Genomic DNA, 18,023 nt, shown 5'->3' with positions numbered 1-18,023 from the left:
TTTCTGCGAACATCGACTGAAGTGTCCAAGTGTAACCCTTTGAGATGTTTGTACGTCTGGGCATGGACAGCTTTTCGCAAAATATCAAAAGCAGGAAGATATTGGGCGGTGCCGTAGGCTCTCTGCTGCTGAGGGCCTAGTCCGAATCTTTCGAATAGAGGTTTGAAATAGCGGTCAATGAGCTGAGGCAGCTCATATTCTGCTGCTTCGTCATACGGCTGATTGGGGTCTGCATCATTCGGTGAAGACGTATGGTCAATGGTGGCAAGGAGCATAAGTGGCTTTGAGAGCCAGGCTTCGCCCTGAATCTTCCCCTTCCTGGTCTGATTCGGAAGTTATTGTCTGCCGATTGGGCCCGACAGAAATGCTCGAGTGCAGCGTCTGTATCCTTTCTGCCCAGTCTTTCAATCTTGGTAAGACGGTCTGCAACACGTCTTCATCCTTTCTACCAACTTGCCTCCCGGACCACGTATTCCTTTGGATCGGTTTATTTTCGAAGTATGATTGGAGCTGCTTCAGTGCCTCGAGCACCACGTCATCATTTGTGGTGAGCATGGTAGGGGGAAAGCGTCAACGTAGAGATGTGATGTTGTGGATGGCAGAACCCAGTGGATGTGACGAGGGGTGCCGTACTACTTATGTACCCATTGCTTAGCGCCATGAGCTCCGAGTGCCTGGGGAGACTTGGGTCCACTTCAAATTCAATGTGGGTCTCCAGGTGCTGATACATCACTAGCTGCGCCCCGTCTTTGTGGCTAGTGATGTCCAGGTACAATAAGCAGGAGCACCATCATCATATTTCTAACAATAAAATTGCCTTTAACCGCGAGGGTGTACACAAACGATACAGTAATGATCCTCTACCACAAATTTGGACGCTTTTCCCGACCATGCGCCTATTTGAGCGTATTCATCGTCTTGCAAATACGCACTCGGGGATACATGCTTGCTCTGCACCATCATCCCCCGCTCTCCTATGGACGCATATTTCTGGCTCACATCCCGTGGCCCTAGTGCATTCATTGACCAATTCCTTATCATTTCGTGTCGTGTTTGGATCTCTTCACTCGATGTGTTGACCATTTTTCAGTTTTGAGAATGAATGACAAACTGTGAGTGGTTCAGGCAATTGAAGGCGAACATCAGATAGCAATCACTCCTTCTACTCAGCTCCTCACAGGATACCGGTATGCACCAGAGCTTGTTGTTTTTTGGAAGCCAGAGAAACATCTCGTCTTCGTGCAAGATCGACGCATATGAGATATCACAATCGTCTTCCAGAGTAATATTCCGCTCTTCTGTTTCATTGGTTAGCACTTGCTAGGATATTAAGTAAGTATAATCTTACTTAGCTCCTGAAAGACTTCATTCGAGGCCACAGTGTATTCTTGAAGGTGTGACCAGCTTTTGGGAGAGGGTAAAGCAGGCAAAGAGGGAGGGGGCAAAGTGGGCAAAGAGGCTGCCATTGTCGGGACAAAGCAAGTATGGAAGAATGAGAAGTGTCTGTCCGTTTTTGAAGCGGCCTGTTGGGACTTTAAATACATCTACATACTGGGAGGGGCTAAATAAGACTCTAGGGGGTGTAGTTCCCCAGATACATGCAGGGCGGCAGGAGGCTGCCCATAATGGTCGCTGATCTTGGTGGGAAAGCCTCCTAGGTCTGCATTCCCATCGTAATCAGTGCTGTCAAAGTCTACCCACATCTCATAATCTTTCCCCTTATTATACCCCACGATTTTATCACGATTGGTCTTGATCAAGGCTGTAACGCACCTAGCTTCATTTGTGCAGCTAGTCGCGCTTTGGTACATAAAAAGACGAGGCTGAAGTGACAGAAACATACCCGCAAAAGCTAAGGTACAACCAGTCACCATCTCTATATCGTACTGAGTTTCCGGAATGTACCAAATTATTTCGTTTGGAGGAATCCACTCGTACTCCTTTCGAAGGTGGCATACCTCTATAGGCACAGAGAGGCAGGCTTCCCTCAGGACAGCCCCTTGTCTTTCTACACAGCAGGTAAGTACCAGTCGATCTGCTAAGAGAACAAAATCTTACCTAACTCTTTGAAGACAGTATCAATAACCACATGATATGGTTGTCCATTTGGCCAATCATTAGGAGGAGGTAGAGCGGGAGCTAAGGCCATCTCGAATACAAAACAGTATTCAAATGGGACCATTTTGAGCGGCTCTCTATTTGTGAAATAGGGGCAAGTCTCTCCTGAGTTAGTGTTGATAGTTAGACGAGAGTTTGGATTGATGCTTGCACTTGAAGTCGATGAGTTATTCGAGGGAGTAGACTCGCTTGGACGGGGACTTGAGGAATGTTTTGTTACGCTATACGGGTTCTTGGACTTTTCCTCTCTGCAATTTGTTTAGCTTACACGATATTTTGTAGGTAGTGGTTCTCATACTCATGCCCAATCCAAACTTCGCCAACAGGATAATATTGGCAATTTGTATCCTCAGTAACTTTGACTTCCATTTTGACCCAATGTCCAAATGACTTGTCCTTGAAAAGTGGTTCAAATACCAGGTCAATGACGCCATCTCGCTCTTCGCAGGAGGCAGGCGAATTATCGAGTAGAAAGCCTGTTATATCAATCTTGTTGTCGCTCTGGTGGTCGCTTTTGCTACCCCCTTCGGCATCAATACCGTCGACAGATGTTATTGTAAGCTCGGCAAAGAATTTTACACCTCGCTTCGTTCTATGAGAAACCTTGATAGCGGGGTCAAGATGCCGAATGAAATCAAGGTCCCGCCAAAGGACTGTAGAGTATTGGTGCTCCATTCTCGACGAGGCAAATTAAGGCAACCAAAGCAATCGTGGGAAGGAAACAGCGGATTCGATGAGTGAAGTACATGGGAAGACCACTTTGGCAAGCCATTTCGCGCCAGCTTTCTCGTTCCATAATGCATGGGTTATGACATAACTTTGAGACCATTTGAATCAATGCTTTCACCCGAGTGAGCAAAATCCTTGGGGCTTTCTCGTGGTTCCAACGATAATAACAAGGGCACGCCCCCTCCACCACCCTCTGTTTCGTGTGGGCCGACAGAAAGGGCTAGCCGGGCTCCAAAGGCAGCCTACAGGGATACTACCCGCCCTAGGGTCAGAGCAAGGATGTACATCGACGGTGCGCAGGGCCGGAGGGGCGTGTAATTGCACGCTTCGATTTAGTCCTGTTCTCTCAACTACAAGCCTCGTCCTCTCCAACGACAGCATGGTTGTGTGTTACAGCTACTCCAGATAAAATCTATCTTTCTCATTGGCTGACGGGTCAATAGAGTATCTGTCACAAGTATAGGCCATCGCCGCCCTTATTCTTCTTTCTTGACCTCCGTCTTCTCTCTCTCACAAAGCTCACCAGCCCCTGATTCTATATTCACTTCGCCCTATTTTCTTACCAATCTTTCCCCCCCGAGATGACGAAGCCAGCTCAAGTCCCTGCCATCCCCGAGTCTTCGGGCGATTTGGATCCCAAAGATATGAAAGTTGTGGTACTCACCATCAACTTTCTGTCACTCAAACTCTGCATATCACCCAGCAGTATTTCGCCCACTTGTCGAGGAGCTGGGGCTTGGTCCTCTCAATTGTGCCGCTAATGCTCGGGATGACATCTGCTTGCAGCTGGGAGCTCATCTTGAGAAGAAAGGCGCGTCAGAAGAACATCTTCGGCGTGATTTTCGCCTACTCTTACAAGAAAGGGAGACTCCTCGAGGCACCAAATTCGAACCCTTGGACGAGACGGATCCAGATCAGGACTCTGATAGTGAGACTGTTCTTCGAGAACTGAATCATTTGCTCAAACTCGGCATTGTTGACTACAGCAAAGATGTAAACAAAAAGCTTCTCGCTGCTTGTAGCATCGGCTTGTCGCAACTCGGTCGAATAATCAAACACCGCCCAAGAACTTCACTTGTCAACTATTGTTGGCGAGTTCAGAAGCGCCTTGAAAGTTTCCCAAACAGCCGATTCTCAACCAGTCGACCCGTCCGCCCTCCATCTGCCCAACCACCTCAAGAAGCAGCGATGAACAAGGTCTTAAGACGTCTGGAGCAACTCGAAGAAGACTTCGAGGAACTGAGAAAGGAGCAGAGGGATCAGGACGTCAAAAACAACCTTAACCTGAACTTCCGGGTTGATAATGCTAGCGATGGTCAATTCAACAAGGCTACCAACTATCTCTCGGACATTGCTCAGAAGATCGATGATATTTCTCAGAAGCTCGATGACATTTCGTATTACCCCCTGACCAGCAACAAGGGGCCAGTCGGGCCTCCTTGCACCCCAGCGGACGGAACAGATGATGGCCAGTATATCAATATCGCAGAGGGCTGCGATGCTCCAGAGCTTGCCGCTACAGAACAGCAAGCCACGTTCGATTGATCAGGTTGCCATCAGAAACATTCCTCGTTTCCAAAGCAAATATATTAAGTACATCTTTGACTGGAAACGATTGGTTATGACCGTTGTATTTGCAAGGGTCGGCTTTAATTGATCATTCTTTCCCCATATTAATAAAGGACAATAATATCTACAAATCAACTGAGCGTAGTGTAATAACTGACGGCCCATTCTCCAATTCCTCCTTTTCGCGTAGAACACAATACCGACATCTACCGTCCTGCTCTGGCGCAGAGTTCCCACACTCAAAACACCTCACTCGCACCCTGATAGGCTTCCTAAGACCTTTTGCTTCCCACTGCTTGCTTTTTTTGTCTCTCGTAATTTTTAACTTGCGTAATAAATCCTCCAAGTTCTCGACTTCATTCAAGGATTCGTCTGTTTTGGCGTCGATTGGAGTTGTATTGACTGGATGCTTGGTGGATGTCCCTTCGACTCCCCTGGAAACAAAGTCTTGGCCCTCATCTTCAAGCTTGGGGATCTTCAGTATCTCGGATTTCAGATCCGTATTTGAACGTCTCTTCCGTGTAGAGTTCGTGTTTGGGTTCAGGTAGTTCATTTTAAAAGTTGCAAAGACAATTCAAGTATTTACGTAGGAAGTGTGATATTTAACTACTGTCTGCTAGCCTTTATATCCATACCGCGGTTGAAGTTTCGTGGATGACTGTTCCGAGTATTGCATCGAAAGGATCGGCAAGACCCAATGTGCAGGTACTGGGCCACCAGGGTTCACCGACAGGATCAGTACCCATAACGACTACCCTTTTAGACATCATCCATCCATACTTTTCGGCTGGACTCGCATCAGGAAGGATAACAACACCATTGACCGCCTTGTCATTAAGAGGCGGGTTGCACACCATGCGAAAGTGACCACGTGCATGGTAATAGCTAACAGAGGGGTCCTTGTAACCCCTAACCTTTAAAAAATGTTTAATTGATTTTTCTGTCCCAATGACAGCGATGCAAGGACAGTAACCAGGTTGCGAGCTTGCAGTGCTGTGTGATGATTTTAGAGGAAATTCGTCTGACTCGTGGCTTTGCGAGCGTCTTGGGTGTTTGTTGAGGCAGAGGCTGATAATTATGATAATAAGAACAATGAAAATAAGGGGAATAACAATGCAAAGTGCGATAACAACATTTCGTGAGACCGTGAGGCTGACAGTCGTCATCTTGAGTATTTGGCGAACTAGCTTGGTCTAGGTCTTGGGGGTGGTTTTGGACAGCCAGTGGTATCGTATGCACCGCGGGCCGGATGAGGTTTGGGTGATGAGTGAAGCATGAGTCAAGGTTGATCGAAATTGTTATGTGGTTGGCGAACCAGTGTCGATGAGGCCTGCCAGTTGTTGCCTTGTCGGGTTGCACATTCCTTTAAGTATTGATACGCTCTACAGGTTCAAGGATGATATACTTGCTTCTTTCAATTCTGAACTCGTAATGAATGCAATATTTCTGGGTAGGTGACAGCACCAACAGCGATTGATACGATCGCTACTTAAGCACACGCCCCCATTATAGCGCCGGAATGCGTGGCTGCAGCCCCGAGCGACACTATTCCTCATTTGCATCACAACGCTATTCCTTATTTGCATCACAGCGCTATTCCTTATTTGCATCACAACGCTATTCCTCATTTGCATCACAGCATCTTGGGACAGGCATTCCCTGCAGTGGTACGTTGGCAAGACCCACCTCTGGCGCCACGCAATAATCAGCCGTTCTCGGCACAAGCGTTTTTAATTCGCGCACCCACCAGCTCGCTCCTACGAGACTCATCAGACAATGAGCGGGAAACTACCATCGCTCGTCCCGGGACAGGCGTCACATCAACGCGACCAGCCATCACGCCAACAAGCCGCGGCATTTAGAAAATTGATTGAGAAGATACCCAAGAGCGAGAATGAGTGGCAGGATGCTCGAGAAGTGCATCGGTTTGCGACCCCTGAAGATGTCTATAGAACGGTTTTATCTCTTGTTCAGGATATTCAGGGTGAATATATGCCTGAGGATCTGCGGAGATTGATTTACATTGCCGTTTGCTGTGTAGATCACAGCGAAAACGAGGCTGAAGCTTACCACAAGTATCGGTCCCGCGTCCACGCAAAGGACGACCTCAGAGAATTCACTATTCGCAACTACATGTCTTTAGTCCGAGGTTTAGTTACTTTGTTAGATGGACTCTACCTGAAATTACGGCACCGTGGCTTTGAGGCCGCTCTGCTTTTTGGTGAGAGATGAACAGTAGCCTCTTCAAGACAGCACTGACGATAAGCAGCACCACTCAATCTGGGAGCTCTAGGCTACTATAAACAAGCACCAGACCAATTTGCATCATGTTTTCCGACAATAGAAATCACCCCTGAGGTACAATCATCTCTGGCACTTTACCTCCCATTCATTATTACCACCCGGCACCCGGAGTATAGGTAAGCCTATTTCCAATCAGTGGCCGAGGAAAAGCTAATGAAAGCAGATACAAGAAGGTTTGCCGAGCGCTTGGTACCAACATTTTCAACGAGGAGGAATACCTCAAGTTTGTCTCTGTCTTGCAAAGCGGAAGACCAATACCCTACGTACTCCCAGCTCCCAACACACCAGACCCTTCAGTAGCCTCTCCCGATAATAAAGGCCGCTATGACCCGGTTCGAGATCAGTGGTTACCTGTTACCATCCCTAACCTCACTGGCTACAAGCCATTCACGATTCCGGAATCCATTCAGCAAATCATAGCAAGAGCTGGCAAGCAACAAGATGATCCTGTCAGCCAGGATATACTTGGTGCAGTCATCTTCAGGTTTAGGTGGTCTCGGGACCACCAAGAGGCTGTCGACCGAGTAATTGACGTATTAGTAAGTTAAAGTCTGAGAACCTGGGCAACAAGCTAACTGGAGAGAAACACTCGGGCTTTCTTAGTACAGGGGCATCAATAGGGATGCAATTCTTTTATCGGCATGACTCTGGGTCAATAGTAGTCCCTATGGGATATCAAGCCATTATTATTCCAGCTGTCGCAACTACCGAGGCAGTTACCGTAACAATAAGCCACCAAGATACAGCAGAGGATATTATATGGAATGTTATCTCTGGGTTACTACTTGGACAAGGCACAAAGCTGACAACACGAAGATCGATTCATTATAATGCAGTTATGCTTCCGATTCTAAAACCGTAAACGGCCATGCTATCTATGCCCCCCCTTTTCTTCCGTCCGCTTGGTAGTGTCTATGAGTACTGGGGTGCCTCCTTCGTACACACTGACGGGAAATTCGCCAGTGGCTGGTGGGTTTCCTTCAGTCGTTAGAAACGCAAACCGGAAGGGCGATAAGTCATTCACCTGATGAATCACCCTTAGGCGAGCTTTGCTCTGAGGTGTTTCCGCTCTCCTGCGGCTGGTCGTTGTTGTCTGGCATGTTGACTCGGAGTACAGTGCAGTTGTGCCGTGTCTAAGGCAAGGAACAGTCATATCTTATACGTCGCAGAGGCTCAACAATTCGAGCATTAGAGCTGGGTTCACTTGGTCTACATAACTGGCCCGGATGAGAGCCGACTCAGGATTGTTGGTAGAGGCGTGTGCATTGCATTAGGGATTGAGGTCATATAGAATGCGCATGGTTCGCTTCACTTACATCCTAGGGGCTGCATAACGCGAGTCGTTCATCTGATAAATCACCCTCAGGCGGACTCGGCTCTAAGGCGTTTGACATGTTGTCTCGACGTATGGATTAATGGAGCATTTTGGCTCTCAGGCTAGGAACGATCCCATCTTATGGAGACTCATCTTTAGAGCAATCTCTTGGCTATATCCTTAAGCTCAGCCTGCTGGTTCGCTTGGCATGACCTTAACCTGCTGTTATCATAATTTCTTTCAATGCTTCCAACTTGATGTCTGAATCGCCATTGCTGCAGGTCACTCGGTGCTATGGCTAGACTGCTTTTACTACTGCTCAAGGCAGCATAACGGGTTACTTTAGTGAGTAAAAATGCAGCCAGAAAGTCGTAAATTAGAGAGTGCTAGCTCGAGGACAAGGTACATAGGATCTAGACAATCACAAAACCGAGACTGTGAGTGGGGAGGTAAGCCAGTCGCAAAACCGAGACTGTGAGTGGGGAAGTAAGCCAGTCGCAAAACCGAGACTGTGAGTGGGGAGGTAAGCCAGTCGCAAAATCGAGACTGTGAGTGGGGAGGTAAGCCAGTCGCAAAACCGAGACTGTGAGTGGGGAAGTAAGCCAGTCGCAAAACCGAGACTGTGAGTGGGGAGGTAAGCCAGTCGCAAAATCGAGACTGTGAGTGGGGAAGTAAGCCAGTCGCAAAATCGAGACTGTGAGTGGGGAGGTAAGCCAGTCGCAAAACCGAGACTGTGAGTGGGGAGGTAAGCCAGTCGCAAAATCGAGACTGTGAGTGGGGAGGTAAGCCAGTCGCAAAACCGAGACTGTGAGTGGGGAAGTAAAGCCATACGTTAGGCTTCCATGGGTAACGCAACCCAAAGGCAAACAGCACGTGCCCAGCCTCCTCCAATGTTGATCAGCAAAAGTTTGTCCAAGGCAGGGGTTCTCCGATCCTCGACACTACCAGGCACTATTACCATGACGTCGAGTATCTCAGTCGATGAAGCCAAAGAGCAAATTTGTGAGAATGGCTTCTACGCGGTAGATGACCCGGAAATAGGGTCAAGCATTGAGGAGATGGACGAAAAAGAGCTGTCCTACGACTTCTCTGACGAAACAGGCTATGATTTCTGCTTAAAAAACGTGTTGTTGAACTCGGTTAGTTTTCCGCCTTCTATTCACGATCAATGCTGACCGATGTAGCCCGTTCAAGATATCATCGATTCACTGAAGCCTAATTCAAGCTCACGGTACCTCCTCATGCATCGCGGATACCTTGCGCAAGACCCGGGACACATATACACCCTTCGGAATGGCGGAGAAGACCGCGGTGTCTTGGTTGTTCAACTCTGGACAAAGGGATCTAGAGTCACTTACCACCGCCGTTCGCATCTGGTTCCGCTTACACGTATTCGGGCGGCAAACAAATTGTGGGAGGTAGCTTCGAAACAACTCCAGGATAGAGGCTGCGAAGCAAAACCTATGTGCTTTGAGCAAGGAGGATTGTATGTCTAGATCCCTCTCCGCTTTGCATAATTAACCATGAGTAGGGTTATCTCTGATGCTAGAATATCGTTTGAGCGGGACCAAAAGCGATGTTATTATTATACCTATGTTGAAAGTTTCCTTCTAGAAAAATGGGAACGAGAAGCAAAAGCAAAGGGGGAATACACTGAGGAAGACATGACACTTCAACCTCCCGCATCTAGACGTCCTTCGGATGTAGCCAAGTTAGGTGTGCAGGTGCGGCGAACTCATCAAGAATGAAGCATGTAGCTCTGGGCCGTGTATAATTGATACTATGACCACGGTAAAGTGTAAAATAAACCATTATCACTGTATTCAACTCCAGCCGGAGCTAAAGTGAAATATCTCCCATCGCCTAATGATGATATAGGATTGAGAAGGTTGTCGTGTGTTGTATTGAAGAAGTCACCTTGAAGGTCGTCGATGCGTCCAGTCACACCTCTTTGTCCGTCTGCCGGGGGGCAGTCAACGCCATGTATAGGAATAGATTGTGACGGGTTGATTAAAGAGTTTTGGGATGGCGCGGTATCGGCCTGGAGTGACGGAAGGTGCTGTCGTGCTGGCTTCTTGGAAGGAAACTCAGGTTCAGGGGTGTGTTGCCGTTTCACGATCATTGGACTCTGATCCATTGCCGAATTGAACTTGCGAGTGACACGACGCCGGACGGAAGCTTTGAGGCGGCTGATTTGGCGACCAGTGCATGTTTTATGACGGAGGAAGGCGTCGGTCATTGAAAAACCCTCAGAGCATGATGGACATATACAGTAACAATCGATGTCTTTCAGAATCAGCTCCGTTCAGTCTCTGCCATGCGCACACTTACGTGACTCAAAATGTCGTTTCAGGTTCGATTTGTCGCGGATATTTTGTTCGCAACCATTCTTTGGGCATTCCTGTTTTTGGTTTCGAGCATAATCGAGTTCGATGATCGGACGATGCAATCGACATCGTGCAATTCTCCCCAGAAGGAGCAGTTCCCGCGTCTAAGGAGTCAGCTGAAGTAGACAAATACTGATACTATCCCACCATATAGTCTTGCACATGGTCATCAAGTGCCTCGACGGTAAAAAAACACTGCTCGCAGCGTTGACACACATTTGGTCCATCGGACCTGGGTTCAGAAAGGTCATGCTTCCGGCATAACTCATATTCCTGATTCAATTCCCGCTCTTGATTCTCGAATTCTTCGTAATGCTGGCGCAACGCGTTCGCACTGTCAAAATCATTATAGCAAATTTGACACATGAATGATGGCATCGTGATATTTAAGAGGAAGAAAGACGCCGAATGCCTGGACGGGTCGTTTTCAAACGCCTGGCCAAAACGATTAGTCAGCTAGCACCCCGCTTATAAAAACCTGACCTCGGCGCACTTAAAAATATGACTTTAAGAACCTGGAAACACCATTATCGCAATGGTCAAGTGCACTGAATGTGACGGCTTCGGATTGAAGGGCAATGCGATCTGCGCAGGGTGTAACGGATCGGGAAGCCGCGACTCGAGTTTCATGCCCCGCAATGTGAGTTTTCTTTCTATCCGTCAAGCAGCTCGATTAATGGAAAACAGATGCAATTTAGACCCTACGGAGGTCATATTCTCCACGGACGCACTCATGATATTCCCGATGACATACCCTCGCTGGCCTGCTTCCCACCTGATAATACTGCAGTACTCTTTTATAGAACATGGCATGTGCGGTTTATTTAAAGCTTAGTATTGTTTTCTCGTTTGACTGAATACTAGTTATAAAGCAGTTTGCTTACTATTCTGCGTATTTTGCTGTGTAAAAGTATAGTCTTTTGAGACCTGTATAGGTTGCTGCAAATTAAAAAGTCTAGCAGAGTATTGCCATTTTCTTTACTGACCCTGGGCTCAAAGGTTGGTGCCCAACTAAGTCGACTGAGTTAGATTCCCCTGCCCGGGTCAAGCCAACGGGTTTTTGACTTGATAGGACATATCATCACCATGTGATTCCTGTCCTGATCCGGCTATACCCGAACCTAAGCGTGAGTGGAGTGATCAGTTTATCGATAAGATAGTACGTGTCTTCTTTGAATTGGAGTGATGATAGGGAGGTGTCTCTGACCATATCATGGTTAGCGGCAAGGCTGCCATCTATGTATCAGTAAGCAGTACTGTCGAGGATCCTCTCTCCCAAACTCTGCAATATGATGCCTCGTCTCTTAGCAGTCGCTTTCCCGTTTGACAGTTAGTTCCGCGATCCGTGTGAGGTAAGTATTACATCGATAAGCTGATAAGATAATCACCAAGTCTCTTCCCCTATCACGTGGTTGTTAGGCTGTTTGCCTTTCAAAATACAAGCAAGAGGGCAGAGCACCTACTCACCTCTCACACCTATTCTCACAACTTTGGGAAATGTTTAAATTGCGAAGCTATATCGCAATGTCCTTTCCTCTGGTGTACCAGGTATGGCAAGCCTCCCATTTCTTAGTCATCGATGTGGGGAAAAAAGAGGGGGTTACTGAGTCGACCCGTCGGCAGCAGGGCCTATATCGTTTCAATGTTTTCTTTCTCCAGACATTTTATGAAGAATTGTTCTGAAGGCTTATCGCTACCCTCTTCCCGCACATTTGAATCAATCAATCAGACTCTATGGAAGAAATCGAAAGGCTGCGGAAGCAGTCGAAGGAAGAACAGTGCCTACGCGAAGCCGCCGAAAAACGCGCAAGCGCATCACAACCGCTATCACTCAATTCGTACCTCGAGACTTGCCATACACTCCGCCTCTCTATCGACGTTATCACCGATCGGTCCCTCACGACCCAAGGCGATACGACTAACCCGACCGGCCGCTTCTACCCTCGTCGAATCGTCCCTTGGGATGCATTCCCAACAAAGCAAGAAAAAGATTGGGCCGACTTGGCCTTTAGTCCCTCGTTCGCCGCCTAGTCTTGTTTTCCATCTCGACACCAGCTAGAATACATGGAGTCGTTACTTCATCCGATTAGTAGCGAGATTGACCTTCGAAACAGTGAGCGGGACGTGGTAGAGAACGCAGTTCAGAAGCTTGTGGATGCTACATACGCCGATTTAACCCTGAGAAACCACCTTGATCTCAACGGAACATTGACGTTTGAGAGTTATACCAATCTCGGAATTGACTTGATGCTGGCGGAGATTCGTGATCGACAACCTCTTGGATCCATTAATTGTAACAGACAAAGCCGGAAGAGGAAGTGGGTGACGGGCAAGCATGTACCAGATGCCTTTTCCGTCGAGGTGCAGTCTCTACGGGCGAATTTGACTTGAAGATGCGCAACTGTTCGCTGTTCTACAATTTGCCACTCAGCGAGCCTGAAGGAGCGCGCCAGCCTGATGATGCTCCTGATAGACAGGGCGGCGAGGAGTGGCTCTCCTGCGCCATAACGAAACTTCGCTATGTATTGGTAAAAAGCCTTAAACGTGGTAGCGGGAATCATTCAGTAAATCGCCTTCCTCAACACGCTGCAAGGCTTTCAACGCCGCTTGCTCTCATGTTGCTTCCGCCTGTGCTTTAATTCTCTCGCGCTTTTCGCGGCGCGATTTTGCTTGTTCTTCCTTCGCTTGGCGCTCATGTTGTCGGACAACGTCGTCTTGACTGGTGGTCTTTGATTAGGGTCGCTGTCTGGCCATAGTAGTTGGGCGGAAATAATGGAGTGAAGTTTTTAGCACGGAGGTACTGATGTACTGATAAGGCGATGGGAGCGGGCGAGGCGGCTTGTATTTCCAGTCGGGTCTCATAACACATAAGCACCAAAGGAGTGGACGTACGTACTTATGCTTATGCGTCCCAACCTTCCCTAGGTATCTTATAGATGTGGCTTAGAGTTATGACCGCAATCGACTACTACGTCCTCCACCCCTATCATCTATGTCATCCCGCCCCTACACACCTATGTACGTTTGACAATAGCATCAAACCGGTCGAGAGTGTCCAATATCTGTTTGCGTGGCTCGTGTTCCATGAAAAGCCTGGTGATGCAAAACAAGGTCATTGCATCGAGGACTATCTGTGTTCGGGATTCTGAATCCGCGAGGTGACGTGCTGCGACTTTGAAGAGTTGTCTCGACTGTGGTTTGATCTCTTTCTGACAGCTTCTGGCACTTGAGCCCTGTATGTAGGTCCAACAAGCGCTTCGAAGCTCTTTTTCTGCTGAAGCGGCAAGCGAGATACCCATGGATCAGGGAGATACTGGCCAATGTTAGGTAGAACCAGGATGCAAGGTGTTTGGACTTACTCTTGTAGTCAACGACATCTCCAAGCTCAATTTTGTAAAAAGGTCTTGGATGAAATTCTAGTCCACCATAGACCCACAGAACAATTAAGCAGATGATACTTGCTGGACCAATTCATCAATGTGACAATGCTCGCGCACAGTCTTACACCCACCAATGAGATATCGAAACATCAATGAGAGATCGATGATCTCCACGTGCGTTCCCAATAGCTCCAATTGAGCCCGATTGCTACGCCCGCTAATGCGTACAAGGACGTGCCTAACGTGGGAGACGATTGCATGATCCTGCGGGGGGGCATCCATGAACGCTGTTAAACTTGAGTTCAAGTGATTTGCGTATTCTTGAAACAATCTGACTTGAATCCATTTGCTGTAGTTCTTCAGAGATTGTCTCATGAGGTTTCATTGCATCAAATGCTAGAAACGAGGCTGCCTGTGCAAAAGCGTCGCGAAATTGAACTTCTCTCTCCGAGCTGTGTGGGGAAAGACTTGCCGACTTCTCTATGTCAGAACCATAAACTTAGAGGAATAGATTGACTTACCGGAAGGTCCTGCAACAGAACAGTATACTCTACCCAAGATCGGAAGTTTGGGTAGCGATGCCGATAGTAACCACCTAGACTGGCTCCATGGCGGCGAATCCCCTCCCTTGCGGTTCTCATAAACCACAGTAGCATCTCCTGGTAGGCAACGATGTAGCCAAGCTTATCTTTGTTCTCTTGGGTCACCATGTGGTCAATAGACACCGTGATATCTTGTGATACAACTACATAAGGCCTCGTTACCACCGTATGAAGCGGCACAGCCACCTCGAGCAGAAGGGGGTGGGGGGTGGGTCCGACGATACGAGCATAGGTAGGACAAAGCGCCTCGTCGCTTTTATAGGTAAACAAGCACTTCCAAGCCGTAACTGGCAGAGTCATATTGGAGATTGCGGTCGCGTATGAAGATGTAGAAGAATGTTGGGTTGAGAAAGAGCGTGGGAGAAAGGGTGATATTTATAGATGATGGAGTGGGGGTTTCGGACCCCAGCGCCGTTCCGCGACAGGTGTGATATCGGAGCGGCTGGCTCCACACCACCCCAGTCTACGGCGTAAGCGCCGTAGATGGACATATATATTCCGTGCGGAACCAACGTCGCCCGGCCCCGCATTGACGGGTATCTGGCGCTGCCCACATTGACGAAAACCCCTTTTTCTCTGCATTCATTTTGCACCTATACACGCCTGTCATGAAGACCAGTTATAAAGCTCGTTTTCAGCATCCTGTCTCTGAACGCGTACCAAGAACAATTGCTCTTGAGGTAGACTTCTCCTCACTCCTCTGTCGTCTCGCCCAGTCTCGCTCGTTACTATAGTCGGTCGACAGTGCTTGTTTTTCACTGCAATCTAAAGATGCCTCTGCGTTATTTCAATATATAAAGATGCCCAGAATTAGGCAAAATACATATCATTCTCCTCACAAGACAACGAGGCTTGTAACAATGTACGAATCAGGCGTTCGCGTCAACGATATCGCAGACAAAGAGGGGTTAAGTCGTCATGCAATCTACGGAGTCATTCGACGGTATCGACACCAACAGTCTGCAAAAGATCTTCCTCGCTCTGGGAGGCTACCAGCGTTATCGGATAGAGACAAAACGCATATCAAAATACTTATTAAAAACGACGCTTTTATTTCGTATAAAGAAATTAAACAACGGGCGCGATTAAGCTGCTCAAGCCCGACAATTCGTCGGTGGCTTCAGAAGACGGGAATACAACATAATCTCGCACTTCGACGCCCGTTTCTCAGCGAAGAAAGTGCGCAATTGTGAAAATCTTTCTGTGACAAATACTGTCATGAAGACGAGTCATTTTGGTACAGCTGGTGGTTTTCTGACGAGCCTACAATCGACCGTACAGACGGTGACTATACCAAGTGGTCATTTTACGGTTCTGTACGTCCAGACCCTTCATTTATAGAAGCATATTCTGACAACACCGCAGGGCGAGAGACTTCACAGGGATAAGTTACAGCCTCGCAGACGACCTCTGAGATACTCACAGATGTTCTTTGGTGCAATTAACTATGATAAACCGTCCCGGATTGTCCCTCTTGAGAGTGATCCTCCGTCTGGGTGGGGAGGCGTAACAGGCCGACGTATTCTAGCCTGTTTACAGTCCTACCTTCCGGGACTTATCGAGGAAGGAGAGACTTTTCAGCACGATAACGCCCGCACCTTCAAAGCCAAGATAGTTCAGGAATGGCTGCGTCATTGGGCTAGAAGACACGGAGTGTCTCTTACGGACTGGCCTCCATACAGCCTGACCTCAATCCTATTGAGAACCTTTGGAAAGTCCCGAAAAAACGGATATGCGAAACATATCCTGAAATTGCTGCTTATCCAAAGTCGGCTGCAGCTTTGGCCCGGCTTATTGAAGCTGCAGAAGAGTTATGGTCGGAGGTCGAAGATGAAGTAGCTAAAAACGTGATAAAATCGATGCCTGACCGACTCAACGCCCGTTGGAACGCAAATGGCTATTATGCCAAGTATTGAGTTATATCCCTGGAGTCTCCTTTTAATTCCCTATAGGTTAATATACATTTTATCAAAATTGAATAAATATTGCCCGTTCAATTGCACAGTGAAATGGCTGTCTTCAATCGATGTGGTTGGGTGGATCCGAAATGTGTCGGGACTTGTCGCACTGAGCGTGCTTAAAATGGATTGAAGGTCGGGTCATTCATAATGAGCAGCAGTAGTGAGTTGATTGGTTCTATCTTCTGTGTGGGGTATTCCATCCCACAGGTTTTACTTTAAATCACCCAGCTTGATTACTAAGGGCTGTTGTTCCTGAGGATCATTGAGACCAAGCCCGGCCTGCGACAGGACTTTTGTCTGCCCACTGTAGTTGGGCCTTGGCCGAATTGGTGCGCCCGAACGCCTAGGATTGGCTGATTCTTTACTTTTGACTGATACATCTCACACAGGCCTGCAGCCTCGAGATCCTTGAATTTCCGTTTGTCAGGGTTTAGATCAGGGCTTGCGTGCGGCTGATATCCGTCCGCATTCGTGTGGAGATAAAGAATTCGTCCTCCTCTTGATCTTGATCACATCTGCAATCTCGCTCTATTTTATTTCCCTGTTGCCTCCCTCTTTTGACATCCGCTTGCCTGTCAATTCTTTGTCTCTGGTGCATTGCGACACTAACACTGACATCAAGTACCTAAGCGCCCGACTACCGTCCACAAAAACCCCTGATCGTCGGAGTCGACGATAGGCTGGAGTCGCAAATACATTCCTGCAAGCAAACAACGACATTATTAACACTTACAATAGAAGCACGAGCTTCACCGACCCTCGCTACCATCGGCGTCCAACGGCTGGATTGGATACATCCGCCGTTGACACCCTTGGGAATGTCGTCCCCGTCTCATTGCAACGGCGCTCCCCAGCTTGTCCGAGCCAGTACCACCACTGCCAATACTGGAAGCAACACAAGTTATCATCCTATCTCGCTTTATTCTGTCAAGGCAGTTTTGAAGATTGAGGGTAAGCTGGAATCGATGGCCGAGAACTGGACATCAGAGGAATAGGCCAACCGCCGTCGGATTGTCCTCTTCCGTAAGACACAAAAGGGATCGACAGTGAACGCTACCTGCCAGTCGGTAAGCGTCAATGAACGACCAACCAACAGCATCTGCATATCATGCATCTGGTGGGCCGAGAAAGGCGAGTGTTACGTCACTTCGGTCGACACTATCCACCTTCTCGAGCAACTTATCGCAGCGCCGAACCGTTTCAGTGTCAAGGAGAAGAACCGTATTCGCCGTAACTTGGAAGGATTCCATTCGCAGACAGTTTCCAAGGCTAAGCCGGATAGTGAGGGGTTTTTCAAGGTCATCATGGGCTTTCCTAATCCCAAGCCCCGTAATATCGAGAAGGATGTCAAGGTATTCCCATGGAAAATTCTTGAGTCTGCCATCCAGAAGATTATTGGCAAGTACAGCGTTAATCCCAGCACGCTGGCCCCTCCCCCCATGATGAACCAGTCCAACGGAGGGTATGCGCCTTTACTCACGCGTCCAGGACAAAACATGGCCCTAGCTCACCCTGATGCTGATGCTCATACACAATACCCGTTCCCTCAGCATCACAACTCGATACCTTCATGTCGTTTGCAATTAAGTCCCCAGTCTAGCTGAGCCCTTCCACTACAGCACCGTGATACTCGACGGCAGCGTCTCTGACACTCAGAT

General features: G+C 48.0%; 11 protein-coding genes across 11 annotated transcripts; 4 read left to right on the top strand and 7 right to left on the bottom strand.

The window, feature by feature from the left end:
- Window positions 1–170: 170 nt before the first annotated feature.
- On the bottom strand, window positions 171–600 carry FOXG_12579 (uncharacterized protein). The gene has a single exon (XM_018392393.1). The coding sequence runs from the start codon at window positions 553–555 to the stop codon at window positions 256–258; it is 300 nt and encodes a 99-aa protein (XP_018252050.1). The 5' UTR covers window positions 556–600; the 3' UTR covers window positions 171–255.
- Window positions 601–1,086: 486 nt separating this feature from the next.
- Window positions 1,087–1,483, bottom strand: FOXG_12578 (uncharacterized protein; the record flags this gene model as incomplete). The annotated part of the gene is made up of 2 exons (XM_018392392.1): window positions 1,349–1,483; window positions 1,087–1,298 (listed from the first exon to the last, which is right to left on the bottom strand). The coding sequence occupies exons 1-2, from the start codon at window positions 1,464–1,466 to the stop codon at window positions 1,087–1,089; spliced, it is 330 nt and encodes a 109-aa protein (XP_018252049.1). The 5' UTR covers window positions 1,467–1,483.
- Window positions 1,484–2,382: 899 nt separating this feature from the next.
- FOXG_21013 (uncharacterized protein) lies at window positions 2,383–2,793 on the bottom strand (the record flags this gene model as incomplete). The annotated part of the gene is made up of 1 exon (XM_018401344.1): window positions 2,383–2,793. One exon carries the CDS (start codon window positions 2,791–2,793, stop codon window positions 2,383–2,385), a length of 411 nt encoding a protein of 136 aa, XP_018252048.1.
- Window positions 2,794–3,428: 635 nt separating this feature from the next.
- FOXG_12577 (uncharacterized protein) lies at window positions 3,429–4,532 on the top strand (the record flags this gene model as incomplete). The annotated part of the gene is made up of 2 exons (XM_018392391.1): window positions 3,429–3,503; window positions 3,634–4,532. The coding sequence occupies 2 exons, from the start codon at window positions 3,429–3,431 to the stop codon at window positions 4,390–4,392; spliced, it is 834 nt and encodes a 277-aa protein (XP_018252047.1). The 3' UTR covers window positions 4,393–4,532.
- A 470-nt stretch (window positions 4,533–5,002) lies between these two features.
- On the bottom strand, window positions 5,003–5,827 carry FOXG_21012 (uncharacterized protein). The gene has a single exon (XM_018401343.1). The coding sequence runs from the start codon at window positions 5,580–5,582 to the stop codon at window positions 5,040–5,042; it is 543 nt and encodes a 180-aa protein (XP_018252046.1). The 5' UTR covers window positions 5,583–5,827; the 3' UTR covers window positions 5,003–5,039.
- A 332-nt stretch (window positions 5,828–6,159) lies between these two features.
- FOXG_21010 (uncharacterized protein) lies at window positions 6,160–8,476 on the top strand. Its single transcript, XM_018401341.1, has 4 exons — window positions 6,160–6,637; window positions 6,686–6,836; window positions 6,884–7,259; window positions 7,304–8,476. Exons 1-4 carry the CDS (start codon window positions 6,193–6,195, stop codon window positions 7,580–7,582), a joined length of 1,251 nt encoding a protein of 416 aa, XP_018252044.1. The 5' UTR covers window positions 6,160–6,192; the 3' UTR covers window positions 7,583–8,476.
- On the bottom strand, window positions 7,592–7,820 carry FOXG_21011 (uncharacterized protein; the record flags this gene model as incomplete). Its single annotated transcript, XM_018401342.1, has 2 exons — window positions 7,592–7,698; window positions 7,745–7,820. 2 exons carry the CDS (start codon window positions 7,818–7,820, stop codon window positions 7,592–7,594), a joined length of 183 nt encoding a protein of 60 aa, XP_018252045.1.
- Window positions 8,477–8,905: 429 nt separating the features above from the next.
- On the top strand, window positions 8,906–10,818 carry FOXG_21009 (uncharacterized protein). Its single transcript, XM_018401340.1, has 3 exons — window positions 8,906–9,174; window positions 9,220–9,521; window positions 9,567–10,818. Exons 1-3 carry the CDS (start codon window positions 8,926–8,928, stop codon window positions 9,781–9,783), a joined length of 768 nt encoding a protein of 255 aa, XP_018252043.1. The 5' UTR covers window positions 8,906–8,925; the 3' UTR covers window positions 9,784–10,818.
- FOXG_12576 (uncharacterized protein) lies at window positions 8,906–12,587 on the bottom strand. The gene is made up of 5 exons (XM_018392390.1): window positions 11,890–12,587; window positions 10,916–11,823; window positions 10,570–10,857; window positions 10,367–10,526; window positions 8,906–10,321 (listed from the first exon to the last, which is right to left on the bottom strand). Exons 3-5 carry the CDS (start codon window positions 10,798–10,800, stop codon window positions 9,816–9,818), a joined length of 897 nt encoding a protein of 298 aa, XP_018252042.1. The 5' UTR covers window positions 10,801–10,857; window positions 10,916–11,823; window positions 11,890–12,587; the 3' UTR covers window positions 8,906–9,815.
- A 448-nt stretch (window positions 12,588–13,035) lies between these two features.
- Window positions 13,036–14,512, bottom strand: FOXG_12574 (uncharacterized protein; the record flags this gene model as incomplete). Its single annotated transcript, XM_018392389.1, has 7 exons — window positions 13,036–13,141; window positions 13,319–13,343; window positions 13,445–13,484; window positions 13,782–13,825; window positions 13,928–14,089; window positions 14,324–14,332; window positions 14,395–14,512. 7 exons carry the CDS (start codon window positions 14,510–14,512, stop codon window positions 13,036–13,038), a joined length of 504 nt encoding a protein of 167 aa, XP_018252041.1.
- Window positions 14,513–17,183: 2,671 nt separating this feature from the next.
- On the top strand, window positions 17,184–17,969 carry FOXG_12573 (uncharacterized protein; the record flags this gene model as incomplete). The annotated part of the gene is made up of 2 exons (XM_018392388.1): window positions 17,184–17,316; window positions 17,413–17,969. The coding sequence occupies 2 exons, from the start codon at window positions 17,184–17,186 to the stop codon at window positions 17,967–17,969; spliced, it is 690 nt and encodes a 229-aa protein (XP_018252040.1).
- Window positions 17,970–18,023: the final 54 nt, after the last annotated feature.

This window comes from Fusarium oxysporum, chromosome 3 (genome assembly GCF_000149955.1).
Source record: "Fusarium oxysporum f. sp. lycopersici 4287 chromosome 3, whole genome shotgun sequence".
In the NCBI taxonomy this organism is placed as follows: Eukaryota; Fungi; Ascomycota; class Sordariomycetes; order Hypocreales; family Nectriaceae; genus Fusarium; species Fusarium oxysporum.
This window is presented reverse-complemented; position numbering and strand designations above follow the sequence as displayed.

Bases quoted from the DNA above. Each gene is read 5' to 3' on its own strand.
- FOXG_21012 (XM_018401343.1), bottom strand. From the start codon at position 5,582: ATGACGACTGTCAGCCTCACGGTCTCACGAAATGTTGTTATCGCACTT.
- FOXG_12576 (XM_018392390.1), bottom strand. From the start codon at position 10,800: ATGCCATCATTCATGTGTCAAATTTGCTATAATGATTTTGACAGTGCG. The intron at 10,527-10,569 runs GTGGGATAGTAT...CTGACTCCTTAG, and splicing joins ACCATGTGCAAGACTATATG to ACGCGGGAACTGCTCCTTCT. The intron at 10,322-10,366 runs GTAAGTGTGCGC...TGATTCTGAAAG, and splicing joins GAAACGACATTTTGAGTCAC to ACATCGATTGTTACTGTATA.
- FOXG_12579 (XM_018392393.1), bottom strand. From the start codon at position 555: ATGCTCACCACAAATGATGACGTGGTGCTCGAGGCACTGAAGCAGCTC.
- FOXG_21009 (XM_018401340.1), top strand. From the start codon at position 8,926: ATGTTGATCAGCAAAAGTTTGTCCAAGGCAGGGGTTCTCCGATCCTCG. The intron at 9,175-9,219 runs GTTAGTTTTCCG...TGACCGATGTAG, and splicing joins AAAACGTGTTGTTGAACTCG to CCCGTTCAAGATATCATCGA. The intron at 9,522-9,566 runs GTATGTCTAGAT...AACCATGAGTAG, and splicing joins TGCTTTGAGCAAGGAGGATT to GGTTATCTCTGATGCTAGAA.
- FOXG_21010 (XM_018401341.1), top strand. From the start codon at position 6,193: ATGAGCGGGAAACTACCATCGCTCGTCCCGGGACAGGCGTCACATCAA. The intron at 6,837-6,883 runs GTAAGCCTATTT...TAATGAAAGCAG, and splicing joins ACCCGGCACCCGGAGTATAG to ATACAAGAAGGTTTGCCGAG. The intron at 7,260-7,303 runs GTAAGTTAAAGT...CTAACTGGAGAG, and splicing joins ACCGAGTAATTGACGTATTA to AAACACTCGGGCTTTCTTAG.